The sequence below is a fragment of the Triticum aestivum genome, chromosome 2B, assembly GCF_018294505.1.
Source record: "Triticum aestivum cultivar Chinese Spring chromosome 2B, IWGSC CS RefSeq v2.1, whole genome shotgun sequence".
Taxonomy (NCBI): domain Eukaryota; kingdom Viridiplantae; phylum Streptophyta; class Magnoliopsida; order Poales; family Poaceae; genus Triticum; species Triticum aestivum.
The window spans coordinates 109,735,187-109,753,992 of record NC_057798.1 but is presented as its reverse complement, the minus strand read 5'-3'; the positions used below and the strand labels follow the sequence as shown (position 1 = coordinate 109,753,992).

The window sequence follows — 18,806 nt, the reverse complement described above, 5'->3', positions numbered from 1 at the left end:
GCCATTGGCGACCTTTTTTACCATCAAATGCTCACACACACACTCTCTCCCCCTCCCTCTTCCTCACTCTCTTTCTCTCTCCCTCTCTCTCTCTCTAACACACACACACACACACACATAGCCTATTCTCCCCGCCAATAAGACTTACTCAATTGGCAATAATGTGTGGACTTGTGGTGAGCTTGACTGAACTAATGGATAGTGTGATATATTCCCCAATCATTTAACAATGAAATTTCAGAAATGGGAAGATTATGTAACACCTCAAGTCGTTAGCTACAGTGAGATCCCCCTAATGATGCCATGTCATCAGGCTTCCTAAGCCAAACTGCCACTTGATAAAAATCAAAGCCTAATTCAAATTTAAAATAAAGTCAAATAAATTATTTCGCCAAACAGTAAAACTAAAATGTTCACCATATTCTGTAAATTCCACTGATCTTTGACATGTTGAGCCCAACATTATTTGACCCAAAAATTAAATCTTGTCAAATTAATAAGAGGTCCAACAGTAGTTAAAATAACCAATTAAATATAAACCTAATTTTATGTATTTCCTTTTGGCCCCAAACTTTTTGTGCCACCTAAAAATATTGTGCTCGAATTGTGTGCATAATTTCACAATTAACAAAATCCATTTAGTTGATATAAGAATAAATAGAAAACGGTGTTAAAAGGAGAAACCGATTAGAATACATTAAAAACCAAAAGGACGATGAAAAAGGGGATCCCCCTACCCCCCGGGCCTTGCCATTGAACAGGCCCAATGGTCCAGTCCCCGCACGGTCGTCTTCTCCTGTTCCCCGAGCCCGTCGCTACAGAGACGGCCTCCCGCCCGACGACCTCACAGGCATCGAAGGGGGATGGATAAGGGTGATGCCCTGCCTCTCCTGCGCCCATGGCCTCACTCCTCCTCGACGCCCCCTCCCAGATCCACTTCTCCTCCTTGCTCACTCGATCCCGGTGATATGGACGAAGTCAGATGCCACGGCCACCATGACCGACCCCGTCCACACGGCCACTGCCCTCCCTGCTGGCTAGGAGCTTGTCGAGGAGCTCCGAATGCCTCCGCTACTTCGTCTGCGCCAACGAGATCAAGTCCAGCACCCCCAGATCAACATCATTGCCGTCTTCCTCAACCTTCGTCCACCGTGACATTGCCGTTCGATCCGCGCCGCCCCGAGTTCCCCTATATTCCCTTAGGGTGCCATTGACAGCGTCGTGATCTCCTCTTTCCTTTCCCCAGTTTCCCCTCTCGTTTGCTCTCATTAGGTATTTTGCCGTGGCCGAGAACCGATGTCCGCCATGGCCATTGCAGGGGGTAGCCAGTGAGCTCCTCGAATTGACCCCGTGGCACATACCCGCTCCTATGCGCGCCCATGCCCGAGCCTTCAGCTCTTCTTCCGAGCCCGCGGGGCCACTCCCTCTCTGGCTCTCCATGCCCACGCATGTGCCATACCGTGTCCGTTGCGCCCGCCGTTGCCATCACGCTTGCCACAACCACCGCACCACTGTGCCCCGCGCGACGCACACCCTGGCCGCACGTCACACTCTTGCTGGTTGTGCTCGCCCCGTCTGCTGCCGCCTATCCCTTCGCTCGCCCCGCTGTCGCGCCCCTGCCTCGCGCCGCCTCCTATCGCGGCCATCTTCTGCCTGCCGTCCCCTCAGCCACGCCGGCCGCATCTCTGCCCTCCACCGTTGGCCGCTCACCTCGCCTGCTGTGTGCTTCTTCCTGCTGCTATGTGTTGCTCTACCACTGGTACGTTGTTGCGCCATGCCCTCGACACCATCATGGACAAACATGGCGGAGGGATTGTCAATGGAGTACGAGGAGGAGGTGGCGGAGAAGGTGTGGAGAGGCAAGAGGTCTAGGGTGGCGTCAGCTGGCTGTGGTGGAGGTGATTATGCAAGAAGGAGCCGGAGCGGAAGGAGAGGTCACAATTGGAAAGAATCGCAAAAGAATCATAACCCGGAGATCTCATTCCAAAAAATGCTAATATCAATGGAGGGGTGATTTCCTTCAATAGGTGGAAAACATAGGAAATATTGGATGTTATCAAGGAAAGGTAAAAATTTAGGAAAGTTAGGATTTTGAACTGATTTCTATGCAAATGGGGTTTTATTGTTTGGTAACATGATATCAGTACCTGCCCCTGTTTGTGACATGTCTGATTAGAAAAGTTTGCAAATGTTAAGAAACTATTTATTGGGAGGAAAGTTTGTGACGTGTCTGTTATTTGTTTCCTAAAACAAATTTCACTAATGCGAGAAATCGTTTGATTTAGATAAGTTAGGAAAGTTAGATTCAAATCTATTATTTGTTTCTTAAAAATTTGTTATTTGTTTCCTAAGACAAATTGAACCAATAAAAGGAATCGATTGATATGAATAAATTAATGAAGTTAGATCCGTGATTTGTTATACGTTAGGAAAGTCCTGATTGTAATAAAGAGTGGAGAGAAAAATAAACCGATGGACCAGGATGGGAGGGGGTGGTGGGAGGAGAGATGAAAAAAAACCAGCGAAAATAAATCGTGGAGACTATTCACCAACTGCTCCATTAGGAGTAGAGATACCATAGAGATAGCCTATAGGTTATAGGTGACGATGGCAACCATACATGGAGAACCCCGACGTGGAGGTGTACATGGTGCGGGATGAGGAGCTATAATTTTGTACCACGGCAGAATTTTCTTAATTTGGTTCCACGACAACTTTTTCTGAAACGGTCTCCACGGCAACGTTTGCTGAAACGATCGCCACGACAATGTTTTCTGAAATTGCCGCCACGGCAATGTTTTTGAAACGGTTGCCATAGCAATGAAATATTAGCCGTCAGGACACTTCAACTAAAGATTGAAGATGATCACGGAGATTCCTGGCACCCATGGCTATATGATATCATGCTTTTATTGCCTGAGATGTGTATTTGTTTGTTGTGTGCATCCTTTGATTGCACAGTAGTCAATTATTAGGGTGATCTCTCAAAGTAAATATCAAGTTAAAAGGTTCTCTTCCCAGTGTTGCAACTTTCTATAACACGTAGCATTCCGGAGTGCATCATGTCCACATGATTACAAATGGGACGTGAGGTGTAAGACGGGCGAGGTCAGACCGAGCAAGAAGATAACCGGTTGTCTTCAAGTTCTGGCAAAATCGTTCTAAGCTCGAAGCACAAAGCATGGAAAGATGAACAGGAGTCATATGAAGTTTGCCTACCGGTCAAAATTCTCGTCATCAGTGATGTCCACATCAATGAGTGAGAACTAGATTAGGATCTTAAATCACTCACTATCAATTATGAGAGATATTGATTTGAGTGGGAGTACATTTATGTATTAATTAAGTTTAATTACTAGTGCATAATTATGAATGATGTTTATGTGTAGTTTGCATTACAGATGTAGAATTATGGCTCATAGTTCCACCTTTGTTGTTGAAATTGATTAGTTGTTATTTATCTGGTTGAATCTTTATGATTGAGAGGATCGTCCTCTAATATTGCCAAGAAGGATTTTGTCCTACTGCATGCTTTGAATGCTCTCCTACGAATGCTATGGATGACGAGACTTACGTCTTTGATCCAAAATGCTAAGAATTACGTTGTGGTCTGCTTGCTTCCGAAGAACCTGAACTTCAAAATGTTTGGGATACTATGTGATATTCTTGGAACTAATTTTTTTCCCAGAAAAAACAAAGGTTAAAAGATATATGATATCTAAAGAAGTGTTTTTTTCTGCAAATTCTAGTGAAGCGTTCAACTATATTTGAGACTGAAACATGTAAGATTACGAAGAACACCAATGGTGAGTTGATGGTGAGAACTTAAAGAGAAAGAACAAAGGAAAACAATGTAATGAAGACTTACATGCCTAGGGAAGTTTGGGGCTCACGCCACTTTTAGAAGTTAGATCATTCTTCTTTTGAGTGGGAGAAATATTGAATGTAAAACTATAAGAAGTTTAGAGGTGGAAGGAAAAGAAGACTGGAATGTCCAACTCAGGTATGAAAGTCGTACAAGTTATAAGATGTAGTGAAATTCGTTCAAGTACAGTATGATTCTTGAGAATTGTGATTAAATTGTTAAACACTAAAATCTTCGGGAATTGTGGTTACAAGTTGATCATAAGGATACCGACCGGATTGCATGTTGTTGCGAATCGTTGCAAGAATTATTATGGCCTGATGACCAACAAATTAATGAGATTAAAATATGTGTTGAAATTTTTGTAATAGTTACGATACTTTTCATATAAATATTACCTCCCATTTTATTGTCATAATTCATTTAAGATTTTTGTACACTCTAGCCCATTGCATAGAAGTTGCAAGGAGGTTGTTCATAAGAGAACAATAGTTGTTCAATGTTATGAACAAAAGGCCCATACTCCTATTGTGAATAGGATGTAAGTTATGAATATTGATGATCCATAACACTGATGCTAAATGTCGCAAGACTAAAAGAATATCACATATGTGTGGCACTACATTTAGTCACATTGGAGAAACCTGCATGGAGAAATTCCATAGTGATGGATTTTGGGGTCATGTCATTATGAATCATCTGACACTTGCAATTTACGTCCAATAAGTGAAGTAAAATAAAATACCGTTCACAGGCCATAAAGAACAAGCAACAAAAATAAAATTGGAAATATGCATATTGATATATGTAGTCCAATAAGTGTTGTTGCAAGCAGTTCATTTATCTATCTTAGAAGGATGACTCAAGTACATACTTAGATTTACTAATTGAGACATAAATTTGGATTTTTGAAATGTTTCAAAAGATTTTCAAAATGAAGTAGAAAGTGTTGTAACAAGAAAACTATGTTTCTTCAATTGGATTGCAGAAAATAATATTTGAGTTAGAAATTTAGCGAATGTTTGATGAGCTGTGAAAAATGTTTTATAGCTTACACCTCCTAGAAACACTACTAAGAGTAAAGTGTTTTGAGTAGATGTAATCAAGCTATGTATGACATGGTGCAATCACAGATGACATCAATTATTTCGCCAATATACTTTTAATGTGATGCTTTAGAGACTGTGGCTTTTACACTTAAAGAGTGCCATCAAATTTATTGAAATAAGTGCTAATTTGTGGGTTATCCTGAATGATTGGGTATCCCTCTATCACTATGCCAAGGAAAGTGTTTTGCTAGAGAGTGCGGTAATTTTTAAGAAATTGTTTTCTGCAAAATACTGAATGGGAGGACAGTGCAACTTGATAAGATTAAAGAATCTTCGTACTCAGGTCAAAGAAAATAAACGCTAGATTTAGTTCCAGTATTTAATACTTTGACTGATACGAAAGCCTCTACATAAGATTCAGTGATTTCGGTCAAACGTGCAACTGAACTATATAGGTTGGAAAATTTGTACAGACCTTTAGGGTGTGTAGATAAAATATTGTTGAAACAAATAATGAACCTATAATACACAGAGAAGCGTTGATGGGCCCTGACTCTGGAATTGGCTATACACCAAAATAATCCGATATAGTATCCATACACATAATTCAAGTTTAGAACTTGATAGACCCTCTGATAGACTTAAAGTCTAAAGTGTAGTGATGGATCTATAGATTGACAAAGATATAAATGTTTTATAATGCTTGACTTGTTGCAAATAGTTTATGACAAGATTAAGGAGTTAATTATGACCAGATTGCCTCGTCATAATAATACTTAAAGTCAGTTTGGATTAAACTAGCAATTACTAATATTTCAGTCATGAGATATAACAGATGGATGTCAAAATGATTCCCATGAGATGAGAATAGAACCAAGGTTGTATATTTCATATGGTCAAAGGTAATTTTCTCGATCTAGAGGATGCTAGTAAATGTGCAAACTTCAAGAGATCCAGTAATGATCGGAAAGAAGCATAGTGGAGTTGGAATCTTTGTTTTGATAGAAATAAAGATGCTTGTATTTACAATAAAGTAAGTGGGAGCATGATAATATTTCTAAACACTATGTGTGCATGACAAAATGTTGATTGGAAATTATATAACTTTCTTGACACGGTTCCAGATTTGATTCAAAATAGCTTTTGAGTAAAGTACTTAGGCAATGTAGTCCTTATATTAGATATAATAATCTATGGATATAGTAGTGTATAATCGGGCTTAGCCAAAAAAATGTTGACAAAATACTAGAGCAGTTTAGTATGAAAAACGCCAAGAAAAGTTTCTTGTCAAAGTCACATGGAAGGAGTTCTTAGCAAGAATCGATATCTTGAAGTACTGATGAGTGAAATACATGATTTGAATCACACTTGTGTTAATTCCATGGTATGTAAATAACCAGATATGTCTAGTACTCCAAGTAAGTTGTGAGGTTACTTGAATGGTCAAATTGTTGATCATATGACAACACTGAAAATGTCGATGAGTACTGACGACATGTTTCGCGCATATAGAGAAAATGAAGAGATTGTTGTAAAGAGTTACATCAATACATGCTTGATGTAAGTAGTACATCAACAAAAATCTCCAATCGGTGTTCCAAGCGACTTTTGATTTAGATTAAATAATTTATGGTGGCATAGTAAGTTGAAATTGATCCGAGAAAGTTAATGTGGTGAATTGTGTAACAGAAGGCTTAGTATATGGTCGCTTTAGAAGCAATAATAGAGGGTGTTGAATCAAAGGTTCATTTATGAACTTGAAATGGTTTCTAGATGATTGTGCAAATAGAACATTGTTTTCAATAGTGGTTCTATGGCTCAATCTATGGAATAAAAGGTCCAGTCACTGATTCAAATACAAACAAAGTCAGTTTAACACAAATTATGAATTTATTTGAAAGCATGATAGATGCACTGAAATGCAAATGATATACGTACAGATCTGAAGATTGTTAGATTCGAGAGGACGAAGTCTATACCACAAGCAAAGCATGGACTAACATCAGATTGTCATTGGTGCAAAAGTTAAATGTGCTAAACTAGATTATTGACTCTAGTGCAAGTGGGAGACTGTTGGAAATATGCCCTAGTGGCAATAATATTTATATTATTATATTTCCATATTCATAATTAAGTGTTTATATTCTATACTATAACTACCATGATCCTGAAATATGTGATTCAGTGGCAAACTCATATGCACATGTGGAATGATAACAGTTAAATAAGGTTCCTAGTCTTGCCTCTAGGACTAGCTCAAGTGTTGTTGGTGATCACGTTTTCCGGATGTTAGGATATCGTTAAGTGTAACAATGATCATAAAACAACATTGAGATTATGACGTTGGAAGAACGATCATATTGAATCGATCCAAACTTGTTTGTTGTGAATTGGATTAATATCGTTTGTATTCAATTGTAGTAACACAAAGTGTTAACGTGTAATCTTGATCCTTAGACAATGAGAGTATCGTGATCACTTCTTACTGTACGGTGAGTTTTGGGGTTGCTCAAATGTCACCTGTAACACGGTGATCATAACGACAACTTACAGGTTCATCGAAAAGTTTGACAAGTGGTCGAATAGCTCAAGAGTGGGATTTGCTCTTCCGACAATGGAGAGATATCCTTAGGGCCCTATCGGTGTGACGACATCAATCACCGTCTATCCAGACACAGGTGACTTCGTCATGGGGATGCTGGAACACAATAACGAGAAAGAAGAAGAAAAAATGATAACAACGATTTCGGTATAGTGAGTATGATGATGACTCGGGAGGATAGCGATGCATCCCAGGTTTTGTGAAATATTATGAAGAAAAGGGAACATCACATGATAACCAAAGTTTCACTCGAATATCATTCGTGTGCTCACAAGGACCTATACGGATGTCCATGGTCCCGCTGTCGGTCGTTGAATGAACGGTTTTCGTTGATGTATGTGAGTTACTAAACTTGCGGGGTCACAAGTTTAAGGCAATCACGATCTACTGAGTGTTAGTAGGACAGGAGTCCTGAGAATATATTTGTAGAATTATTTCATGAATATTCAGAATAGTTTCCAGAGGATCCGGAAGCATTTCGGGGACACCAGAAGGGTTTCGGTGAGTATCTGGTAATGCCGGGTATTATCGATAGATTATATATAGGTGGAAAAAGTTTCAGAGATTTTATATATATAATGGTCTATAAGTATTTAGAATATTTTATATTTAATTTAAACATCAACGGGACTAAAAAGGCCAAAAGGTGGGAGTCAACTTGGACCAAAAAGGCCCAAGTGGGTAAGTGCCTCCTTCACTAAGGAAGGACGATGAATAGGAGTGGGGGGAGACTCCAACTCCTCCTCCCTTTTGGCCGACGCCCCAAGGAGGCTTTCCCTCCTTTGTGGCAGTCCTCCCTCTCCCATCTAACCTATATATACTTGAGGATTTGTGCTCTTTCATCATACAAGTTTTGAAGCCTTCTCTAATTCTTCTAGTTCTAGTTCTATTTGGTCCTAGTTGACTAATTAGAGCTAGGCTAATCCTCTTGTCCTCATAATTAGAAGCCCAGTGTGGTTCTAATCTCCTGCCTCTAATTCTCCGGCGACGATTAGCTCTAGATGACGAAGCGGTGCTGGGTCGTGAAGGTTGCACGCTTGCTGCCAAGTAGAGAGGTCGTGCTTTCGATCTTTGGTTCGAGGGACTGTTCGCGGGCGGTACGAGGGATCGTTCATCGTCGGTTCGAGGGACTCCAAGTACGATCTACACCGACATGTTCTTCTTCCGCTGCAACTCGATGACGGTAACAATCGTGATCTCAACCTGTTATGCATCTTCATATTGATCTTGGGTGTGTGTAGGCGTGAAAATTCTGTTTTTTACTACGTTTCCCAATAGGCACTACATCGGACGGCTAACAACGCGCGGATCCAAGGGCCATCTATGCGGCGAGTAAGTTAAAATCATCGGCTGGCGGACGCCTAGCAGCGCCCTAAGGGCTAACATAGACTCATTAACACAAATAAGATTTTTCAATCCATATTTGCCAACTTAATGCACTTGCGCTTCAAAATTGAATTATATCCTTGAAATGCACTTGACGGCTTAAATATAGCAACACAATTTTAGCTAAAATATCCCTAATGTTTCCCACACGGAACATTTTACATTGTGTTGCTAATGCCAGATTTTGGATTTTTTAGCCATTTGCTAACTTTAAGACAGTGATTGCATTCTAGCTATGTACCAATTACTATTCAATTTGAACTACATGTATATAAAAATGGGCTATAACTTCAAGCAAAATCCATATTTAGGTACTCCTATATATTTCTAGCTCACTTCAAAAAAAATAAACCCAAAATTCAAAAGTTTACTCTTGAAAATACACATGAACACATGCATTTTATTGCTTTTTTAATTGTTTGTCGAGTGTCATAAAGAACACTTGGCAACGTTTGTTTGACGAATGTCTTAAAGAAACACCTGAAAAGCACATGTTTATCAAGCGACTTTTTTTTGTTTACCAGTATTGTCCCTGGCACACTCGGCAAAGAGCTTGTTTGCCGAGTGCCCAGTAAAATACACTCAGACGAACAACCCGAGACTCGGCATACAAGAATTTCCCCGTGACGGTAGATTGTACTATTTGTATGTCGATTCACAAACATGGTGTCTTATTCACGGATGTGTGTGAATCGCGGTGCCCTCGTAACAAAATGGACATGTACGAAGCAATTAATTAAGCTAACGTAATTACAACTACTCAAAGCTGGATGTACTATTGCCAGCAAACCTCGAGGCTCTTTTCCTCTCGTACCTGGCGGCTGCAACCCTAGCCGCCGCCAGGGGCCGATCTTCCAACGCCGTTCTCCGGCGGCGACTTCGATCGTCGGTGGTGAGGGGGGTCGCCGGATCCACGCGTGTGGATCGTTTTTATTCATCCGTAGTCTAGGTTTTTAGGTTGTTCATTGCTTTGCTTCGGCGACGACGATGACGACGCTGAATAAATATTCTTCGGATCCTTTCCTGACGAGGCCATCGGTTCTATGGTTGGGGATGGATCTGGAAATCAGTCTGTTCAAGCAAGAATGGCGTGGCGGCGGCGGCATCCTCGTGGTGGATCTGTGTCCTCGGGCTTCGTCGTTGCGACGACGTTTGCTCCAGCGTCGGCGTGGAGCTTGGGAGGTAGTCCAGGAGCGGATGCAGATTGTGGTCTGCATCGACGACATCTGGAAGACGGAACGTGTGCTGGGTTTGTGGTTCGTGGATGGCAGGTATGGTTTCCTCCTTCGGCGCCTTAGTCGTGGTCGGGTGCCAGATCTGAAATTAGATGGCGTGTCCGGGGTGTTGCCCCGGTCTGATTCGTTCAACTGCAATGGCTTCACTTTTGGTGAGCCACCTTGGAGGTCCGCAAAGCTGCATATCAGCGATGGAGCCGCGTCGAGCTCGGGTGTGGAGGTGATCCGTCATTCTTTTTTTTGGTGGCTGTTGTGGTAGTGCCGGAGGCAGGTGACGGGCGTTAGTGTCAAGCTCAGAGATGTTCTGCTATCTTTTCAGTTTTGTCATGTCAGTTCTTACGTGACTTGTACTTTGTTCTTTATGATATGAATGAGACACGTATTACCATGAAAAAAAAACTGAATGTACTATTGTCAGTATACGATATACATGTCCCTATCGAAGGGCCTACACCAAGATCACAAAAGGTGGTGAGCTCCACAGTGCAAAAAAAACTACCCTTGGCAAAGCTTGTGGCAAAACTCAAGCTATATGAGTCACCTTAAGCTTGTGCTGTCCACAAGGCATAAAGGCAAATTTCTCTCTTCTCTACATCAACAAATAATGTGGCGTACCTTACTGTAAAATGTGACCGTAATTATAGACTCTGTATTTCTCCAAGCTAGTAGTATGTAATAGATCCCAACTCCCAAGGTTATACACTAAGGATGCCCTGCAGATGTGGTTTGCGACGACGACGACATAGTTGGGTTGTCCGAGTCCGAGTTAACGCCGCCAGTGTCGCCGCTCCTCGGTCCTTCCGACCGCCTACTCGACTGCTTTGCTAAGTGTGGCTTCAACCCTGATGGCAACGTCGCCGTCGGAGCGTATACTTGGTTCGGGCTTCCCGATGCAACATTGGTTGCCGCGGCGGCGGCCGCCGCGGCGGCATACTCCTGCTGGGGAACCCAGATGCAGCTGCCCACCACGACGAACTGCGGCGTGGGCTGAGTTGCTGCGGCGGCGCTGCTCTGGGCCGTGGAGCTCGGCCGCCTTGACGTGTGCAGACGGTACTTCTGAAACCCAATGCAACAAATGTCAGCTCAGAGTCTTAAGAGCACTAAGCAAGATGGTGTGCCGGGTTAACTAGGGCATGGCCCCTGTCACCAAGAAGCACCGACTGACCTGCAAATGGCTCTTGACCTCGTCGTTGGTGAGGCCGTCGACCTTCATCAGCTCCCGGATCTGCTTCGGTGTCGCCACTGCTTGTGTACGACGGCACCAATTAAATGTTGTTGTTAGGCAACTTTGATTTTTGATGAGGTGTTGTTGTGCTGGTGGGATATCGCAAAATAACGAATCTTGTGATGGAAAGGGAACCAACCGTAGGACCCGCCCAGCTGCTGCAATGCTTCCAGGAACCGGCGGTGGAGCTCCGGCGCCCAGCACCGCCGTGGCTTCCGGTTAGGCTGCGACTGCCCCTCTTTGTCTTTGTCTTTGTCTGTGTCTTTCTCAGTGATATCCTTGCTGTCCTTGTCGTGCACCTCAGTGTCGCTGGTGGCTTTGTCGCCGCTGTCTCCGACCAACGCCGAGCTTGCCGGTGCCGTGGTTGACGAGGCCGGCAGCTCAGCCTCGGGCTGCTTCTCCTTCTCGAAGGGGTGGAACGCTCCCCCGGTCCTGGTGGCGTTCAGCGCCACCGGTCTGCATGGCAGCACCTAGTCGGGTTCATCGGGAGATGCATCAGCAAATTTATCTTTTAATAAAGTAGAAACAAAGAGAAACACAGCAATCTGTATTTAGCTACCTTTCGAAGAGATGATGATTGCTGGGGCTCACTCCAGGTCGAAAGCTGCGCGGACTGGAGCCAGTCCGGCATCGCCTTCTTGGTCTCCGGCGTGGGCGGCGGCGTCTCGGCCTTAGCGTTTGAGACCGGCGCCGCGGCGTGGGTGCTAGTCTCGTCATCGGAAGAGGACAAGGATAGGCTGGGCTTGAGCGGGATGAACTCCTCGAGCACGGGCCCGTCGTGGTCGCTCACCGTCTCCTCGCTGGCGGCGCCGCCCATCTGGCTCTTCATCCCCTCGATTGCTGCAGACATCATATATACGCGCGCACGTACTCCTTAATTAGATCGAGCTAGCGAGCGTGGAGCTGAGAGGAGAGCCATGCGATTGCGATGCGTGGGCGGCGAAGGCGGACGTACTCTGGGTGACGAGGTCGAGGCAGAGGGGGAGCTCGCGCTGGAAGACGTGGATCTTGCGGCGCTCCTCCTCGAGCGCGAGCAGGTAGTCCCGGAGCCGTCGCCGGGCGCCGTCGCGGTCCGCCTGCGCCGACGGCACCTCCATCTCCATGGCCGCAGCCCGCAGGTCTCGTTGGATGGATGGATGGATGGATTGATCCGCACGGCAGAGGAGGGGGGAAACGGGACGGGGAAGGTGAGGAAGAAGAAGGAAGGAAGGAAAGGAATCGTCGTCGGGGCGTCGCGTATATTCGTACACGGGGAGGGAAGGCGGAGTGATGGGTGGATAGGGACGGGCAGGATATTCGGGAAAGGGATTCCCATTCCGTTCTGCGGGGTGGGGTGTGGGGCTGCATGCAGGGTTGTTTACTCGAGTGGGTGAGCGAGGATAAGGCCGACGACCGGCGGGGAGAGGACACGGGGGACGCGGACAGACAGACAGTAGGATCCCGCGGATCGGCCGGGGCGATGCGGAATCTCGATCCCGGCGGGGCCGACGACACGCTGGAACGACGGAGCGGGGCACGGGAAGATTCCCGAGAAATCCCATTCTCTCCCGCGAGAAATCCCATTCTCTCCCGCGAGGTCTCTCGTCTCCGGTGCATCCTTGTCCTCACACACTCTCTTCCCTGTCTGTCATAAACGAGGAGGAATATCCTGCGCTATTCCATTTTCATAGGTTGGTCAGCTCGGTGCTTCTTCACCCGAGGATCACCAAGGCCTGTTTGGTTGCATGCATCTATTTTCGATACTTTGCATCTATGGTCCGACTCAGCCAGGCTGAGTGAATACGGTCAAAAATCATGTTTTACACATGGGTTGGTTGACTGGTTATTTCAATCTCATCCACTCTGGCCGAGCAACAACATAGGCACCGGTGTTTGCTTGCCTGCATGCGTCTACTTAGAGCAACTCCAACACGGCGACCCAAACGGACGCATGTTTTGTCCGTTTGGATCGGCCAAACGGACGGGTGTATCCGCTTTTTCATTTGAGTCGGTTAGTGCGTCCAACGGGTGGCCAACGCATTTTCTCAGCGTCCAGAAAAAACAAATTCGAAAACATGCGGCCGAAATAAACATAATTATACATTGAACGACCGGTCAACCACCGGCCAAAGTCCAGAGGGTCCTGGTAGGCTGCCTCCTCATCCTTCTCCTCCGGCTTCCCCTCGGGTGGTGGCGGCCCATAGTCGGGGTTGGGCTGCATGTCGCCGCGTCAGACGACGTCGTGATCCATCGTGAACCAGGCCTCCCAGTTGCGGGAGTCCGGTGCGTAGCTTGGGAGACGCCGCTGCTCTAGCGTAAGCAGGGTGCGGCGCCGGCGCACCTAGTCTGCTTGCACCCGCGATAACTGTGGCACCACCGACACGGAGATGTGGTGCGGATCCAGATGCCAGTCGTGGGGCAGGTCGACATCCGGATACGGTAGGGGCTGGCGGTACTACCAGTGCCAGCGTGCCTACTGCACCGGAATGTACAACATCTCCCGTGGTTCGCCGTGTGGAGGAGGCGCGCGGGAAGAGCTTGTGCCGGGGGTGAGCTTCCCCTTGCCCTTGCTAAAGAAACCCATGGCTAGGGTGGCTAGGGTTTTGGTGTCGCCGGCGAGGGAGCAAACTTGGCCAGATGTGGATGGGGCAGAGGAACTGGATGAGGTCGGACCCCCACATGCTTGCATAAAAAACGATGACAGGGATGCTTCCACACGTTGCCATGTGGGCCCGAGTTAGATGGTCGCATTGACTACGATCGACGCTGGTGGTTCGGTGGCCGACAGGTGATGCTGTCGCGGACGCGCGGTGCGTCTGTCTCGTGTCCGCGTGGATGCAAACCAGGCGCAAATTTGGGGCTGAAATGCGTCCAGATGGACAGTGAGCGGACACCTTTTGGGTTTGTGTTCGCGCGTTGGGTCATTGTGTTGGTTCGTTCCGACGCAAACTGACACGTGCGAATCATTTGGGTCGCCGCGTTGGAGTGCTCTTAGATCCAAAGTGTTGTTGTTTGGTTTACACACAACGGAGGGTGGAGTGGTGAGGTTACCAACGCATACGGCACAACAACATAATAGTCACACCATACTTTTCCATAGCAGTACTATGTACTAACATAATAGTATCAGAAAGTTTTCAAATAGGACTAAGGGCATCTCCAGCGGCAACCCGCAAATTACCTCTCGCGTCCGTCCACGGACTAGGGGACCAATCCGCGGATACAGATGCAGGAGACCGCCATCCGACCATAGCCGCATACATTGAAAACACTTTTTCAACAAACCGGTTGAAATTCATGCAAACACGGCCGGATTTCATATAAACATGCCGGATTTTATAAAAACCGAACGAAAACGTTTACATTTTGGACATATATTTAACTAAAAAGGTTAAACTATGTGCACGTACGGTGTCGCGGAGCTCCACTCCCACAACGTGGATACACTACACTAGTCTACGGCTAGCCACGGCGGTTTAATTTGTCTTCCCGATGTTCGGCAGCTCGCTCATCGGACCGCCGGGAGCCCCTCAAGTATATTCTTCTACATCTTCCCTATGTCCAGCTGCGCACTCATGGGAGTGGCAAAGAGGGTGCTTCGGCCGGAGGGGAAGGGGGGCTCCTCCGCTTCTGTGGAGCCCAAGCGGGGGTCGATGATGGTCTAAGATCAAGAACCGGACAGGTCACCGGTTGTACAAGTCGGTGACGCACCGTGGTGGCCTTCCTGGGAACCAAGCGGTGGCGGCCTCCCTGATTTACTTTCCCTCGATGTCGACGGTGGACGCGGACGCGCTCGCCACTGGCTCATTGATCTCCATGCAGTCGACTTATTTCTCTACTGGCGGGACGCAGTTACACGCGTGGTTATACCGGATGGCGTTGTCACATGCACAGGAGGCACGGTACGACGCGGCGTAGTCCACGATAGCGATGGTGCCCATGCCGCTGTGCTCCCCCACCCTCCCCCCTTCGGCCTGGAGCAACTCGCCACTCCGCGGTCTGGCTTGGAGGGGCGAGGTGCTGAACCATGCGACGGCTTGGAGCGGCAACTTGCTCCGTCGGGCTAGGCGACGGGGGTGGAGTAGCGACCTACCTCGCTCGTATCTGGCGGGCTAAGCATGCCACCAGCCCGCTTTTATGCCGGGGAGCTGCTCTTCCTGCTCGTCGGATGCCATTGAAAGGGTGGAGAAAATGGTGGAAGGAGGAGATGGGGAATGGCAAACTTGGTGGTGTGATTCTTGCCCGATGTCTGGCCTCCTTTAAATAGCAGACGGACAAAAGGAGCTTGCCCGGCGTTGTGTTTAATGTCGGACCGCTCATGAATGGACATGTGGCCAGGGTAGGTTCCTCGACTTCCATGCGGGTTTAATGGAGGCGTATGAATGCGTCGAGGAGGTGTGTCAGCCGGGTGTGCAGTGACCGACGCCCTCGGTCGGCGCACCACTTCAATGGCGGAGGCAGTGAGAGGTTGTGTACGCTTTGAGCCGTCTTTAATGTGGAGCGGTGCGCTCTACAGTGGCATGAATGTGGGCAGCTGGTGCTGGTAAGGGAGTGCGCGCAAGAGGGAGGAGGTGGTTTGGGTGGGTCTGGGCAGTCGAAAGCAGGCATAGCAGCAGCCGAGACTCCCGCAAAGACCCTCCCTCCCGCCATGTTTGTCTCCGGTTTGTGGGAGAAAGTACATCTGGACCGCGTCACAGACGGATACAGGACCACATTGGATGGCTTCCGCAATTCGGACATCGCGATCTAGACAGGATGCGGGAGGTTTGAGGTCAACGTTGGAGATGCCCTAACAAAGTAGAAATAAGGTAGCAGAGATGACAACCTTAGCATCCATGTAAATGCTTTGTGGTGCGGCTCGCACTTGTACACCACCTCAATGCCTCGTCATTGAATACGGTCACCTTCAAGTTCGCGGGTCTCACCAGCTTGAAAGTGATAAGGCACCTGAACCGGATGAAATTAAGTGCAACTAGCCCCCGCATGGTTTTCGTAATTAATAACAACATATATGTCCTTGAACTAATGTACATTCAAAGATCATTCAATGTACGCATGGCAAGGACATGTGATTGTAGACCCCTCGAAATACTAACGACATACATTAGCAAAAGCTTCAAGACTCTAGATTTTTGGTTAAGTGATTAAAGATCACATTGAGTCCATCGAAAAGCTAATACTATTAAAATGGGATGAGGTTTTGAGGCCATACTCCTATTATGAACATGATATATTTTATGAATATTGATAACAAAATTGAACATCCATAACACTAACCCTAAATGTTGCAAGACTAAAAGAATATCACATATGTGTGGCACTGCAGTTAGTCACATTGGAGAAACCAACATAGAGAAATTCCATAGTGATGGATATTGAAGTCATCTGATTATGAATCATCTGACACTTGCAACTTTCATCCAAATAGTGCAGTAAACTAAAATACCATTCACAGGCCATAAAGAACGAGCAAGAAAATAATTGGAACATGCACGTTGATGTGTGTAGTTCAATAAGTGATGTTGCAAGCAGTAGATTTCAGTGGAACTGATTGTAACAAAAATTATGTTTCTACACTTGGATTGCAGAAATAAACATTTGAGTCAGAAACTTAGCGAATGTCTGATGAGCTATGAAAAGAATTTATAGCTTGCACTTCTCAGAACATTACCAAGAGTAGAACGTTTTGAGTAGATGTAATCAAGCTATGTATGACATGGTGAGATTAAAGATGACATTGATTATTTCGCCAATATACTTTTTAATATGATGCTTTAGAGACTGTGTCTTTTACACTAAAAAGAGCACCCTCAAATTTGTTGAAATAAGTGCTACTTTGTAGGTTATCCCAAATGATTGAGTATTCCTTTATCAGTATGCCGAGGCAAAGTATTTTCCCACAGAGTGTAGAAATTTTGAATAAAATATTTTCTACAAAAGAGTGAGTGGGAGGACTGCAGCTCGACAAGATTGTAGAATATTCGTGATCAGGTCAAAGAAAAGAAACGCCGGAAGTAATTCTAGAATTTCTTACCACGACGGATATGAAAGCCTCTACATGAGATATAGAGACTTCGGTCAAACTTGCAGCTGAATATATAGGCTGAGAAAATCCGTGCAGACTTTTATGGTGTGCAGAGAAATTATTGTTGAACAAACAATGAACCTATAATACACAAAGAAGCGTTGATGGGCCATGACTTCAGAAATTAGCTATATGCCAACATAATCTGAGATAGCATCCATTCACATAATTCAATCTTAGAACTTGATGAACCCTTCAAAGGACTTAGAGTCTAAAGAATAGTAATGGATCTATAAACTGACAAAGATAAAAAAATGTTTGATAATGCTTGACTTGTTACAAATAGTTTATGACAAGATCAAGGAGTTGACTATGGCAAGATTGTCTCATCGTAGAAATACTTAAAGTCAGTTCAGGTTAAACTAGCAATTACTAAATATTTCAATTATGAGATATAATAGTGGGTGTCAAAATGATTCTTATGAGATGGAAATAGAACCAAGGTTGTATATTTGATACAGTCCAAGTTAATTTTGTCGATCCAGAGGATGCTAATAAGTGTGTAAACTTCTAGTGATCCTATAATGATCTGAAGCAAGCATAGTGGATTTAGAATCTTCGTACTGATGAAATTGTCAAATAATTTGATTTCATCAAGGAAAGCAAAGATGCTTGTATTTACAAGAAAGTAAGTGGGAGCATGATAATATTTCTAAACACTATGTGCATGATACATTGTTGATTGGAGATTATATAAATTTATTGTCAGTAATTAAGACTTTATTGAAACTAGTTTTTTAGTAAAATACTTCGGCAATATATAGTCCTGGTATTAGGCATAATGATCTATGGAGATAGTAGTCTGTGATCAGGCTTAGCCGAAAATACATATAGGGATAATACTAAAGCAGTTTATTATGGAATACGCAAGAAGAGTTTCTTCCAAAACTCACACGGAAGGAGTTTTAAGCAAGAAATGGTATTCTAAATACTGATGAGCAAAATATGTGATTTCAATCATATTCGTGTTAAATATGTCCCATGGTATGTAAACAACCAGATATATCCAGTACTCAAAATACGTTGTGAGTAAATTTATCAGAATGACCAAATTGTTGATCATAGGACAATAGTGAAAGTTTCCTTAAGTACTAACGACATGCTTCTCGCATATGGAGAAGACGAAGAGATTGTTGTAAGGAGTTACTCCCTCCGTCCCAAATTAAGTGACTCAACTTTGTACTACAAACTTAGTACAAAGTTGAGTCACTTATTTTGGGACAGAGGGAGTACATCAATACAGGCTCGTTGTAAGTAGCACATCGATAAAATCTACATCAATGCTCCAAGTGATTTTTGGTTTTAATTAAGTGATTTATGGTGGCATAATAAGTTGGAATTTGTCCAAGAAATTTACTATGGTGAATTCTGTAACAGAAG

At 44.8% G+C, this 18,806-nt stretch overlaps 1 protein-coding gene across 2 annotated transcripts; it reads right to left on the bottom strand.

Annotated features, from left to right (window-relative positions):
* Positions 1-10,525: 10,525 nt before the first annotated feature.
* Positions 10,526-12,659, bottom strand: LOC123040690 (transcription factor NIGT1). 2 transcript variants are annotated; one of them, XM_044463464.1, is made up of 5 exons: positions 12,318-12,659; positions 11,922-12,202; positions 11,502-11,832; positions 11,303-11,382; positions 10,526-11,193 (listed from the first exon to the last, which is right to left on the bottom strand). In XM_044463464.1, the coding sequence occupies exons 1-5, from the start codon at positions 12,463-12,465 to the stop codon at positions 10,840-10,842; spliced, it is 1,194 nt and encodes a 397-aa protein (XP_044319399.1). In that variant the 5' UTR covers positions 12,466-12,659; the 3' UTR covers positions 10,526-10,839. The 2 variants fall into 2 exon arrangements, with proteins under 2 accessions (XP_044319399.1, XP_044319400.1); XM_044463465.1 differs by having other exon boundaries at positions 11,303-11,379; positions 12,318-12,654.
* Positions 12,660-18,806: the final 6,147 nt, after the last annotated feature.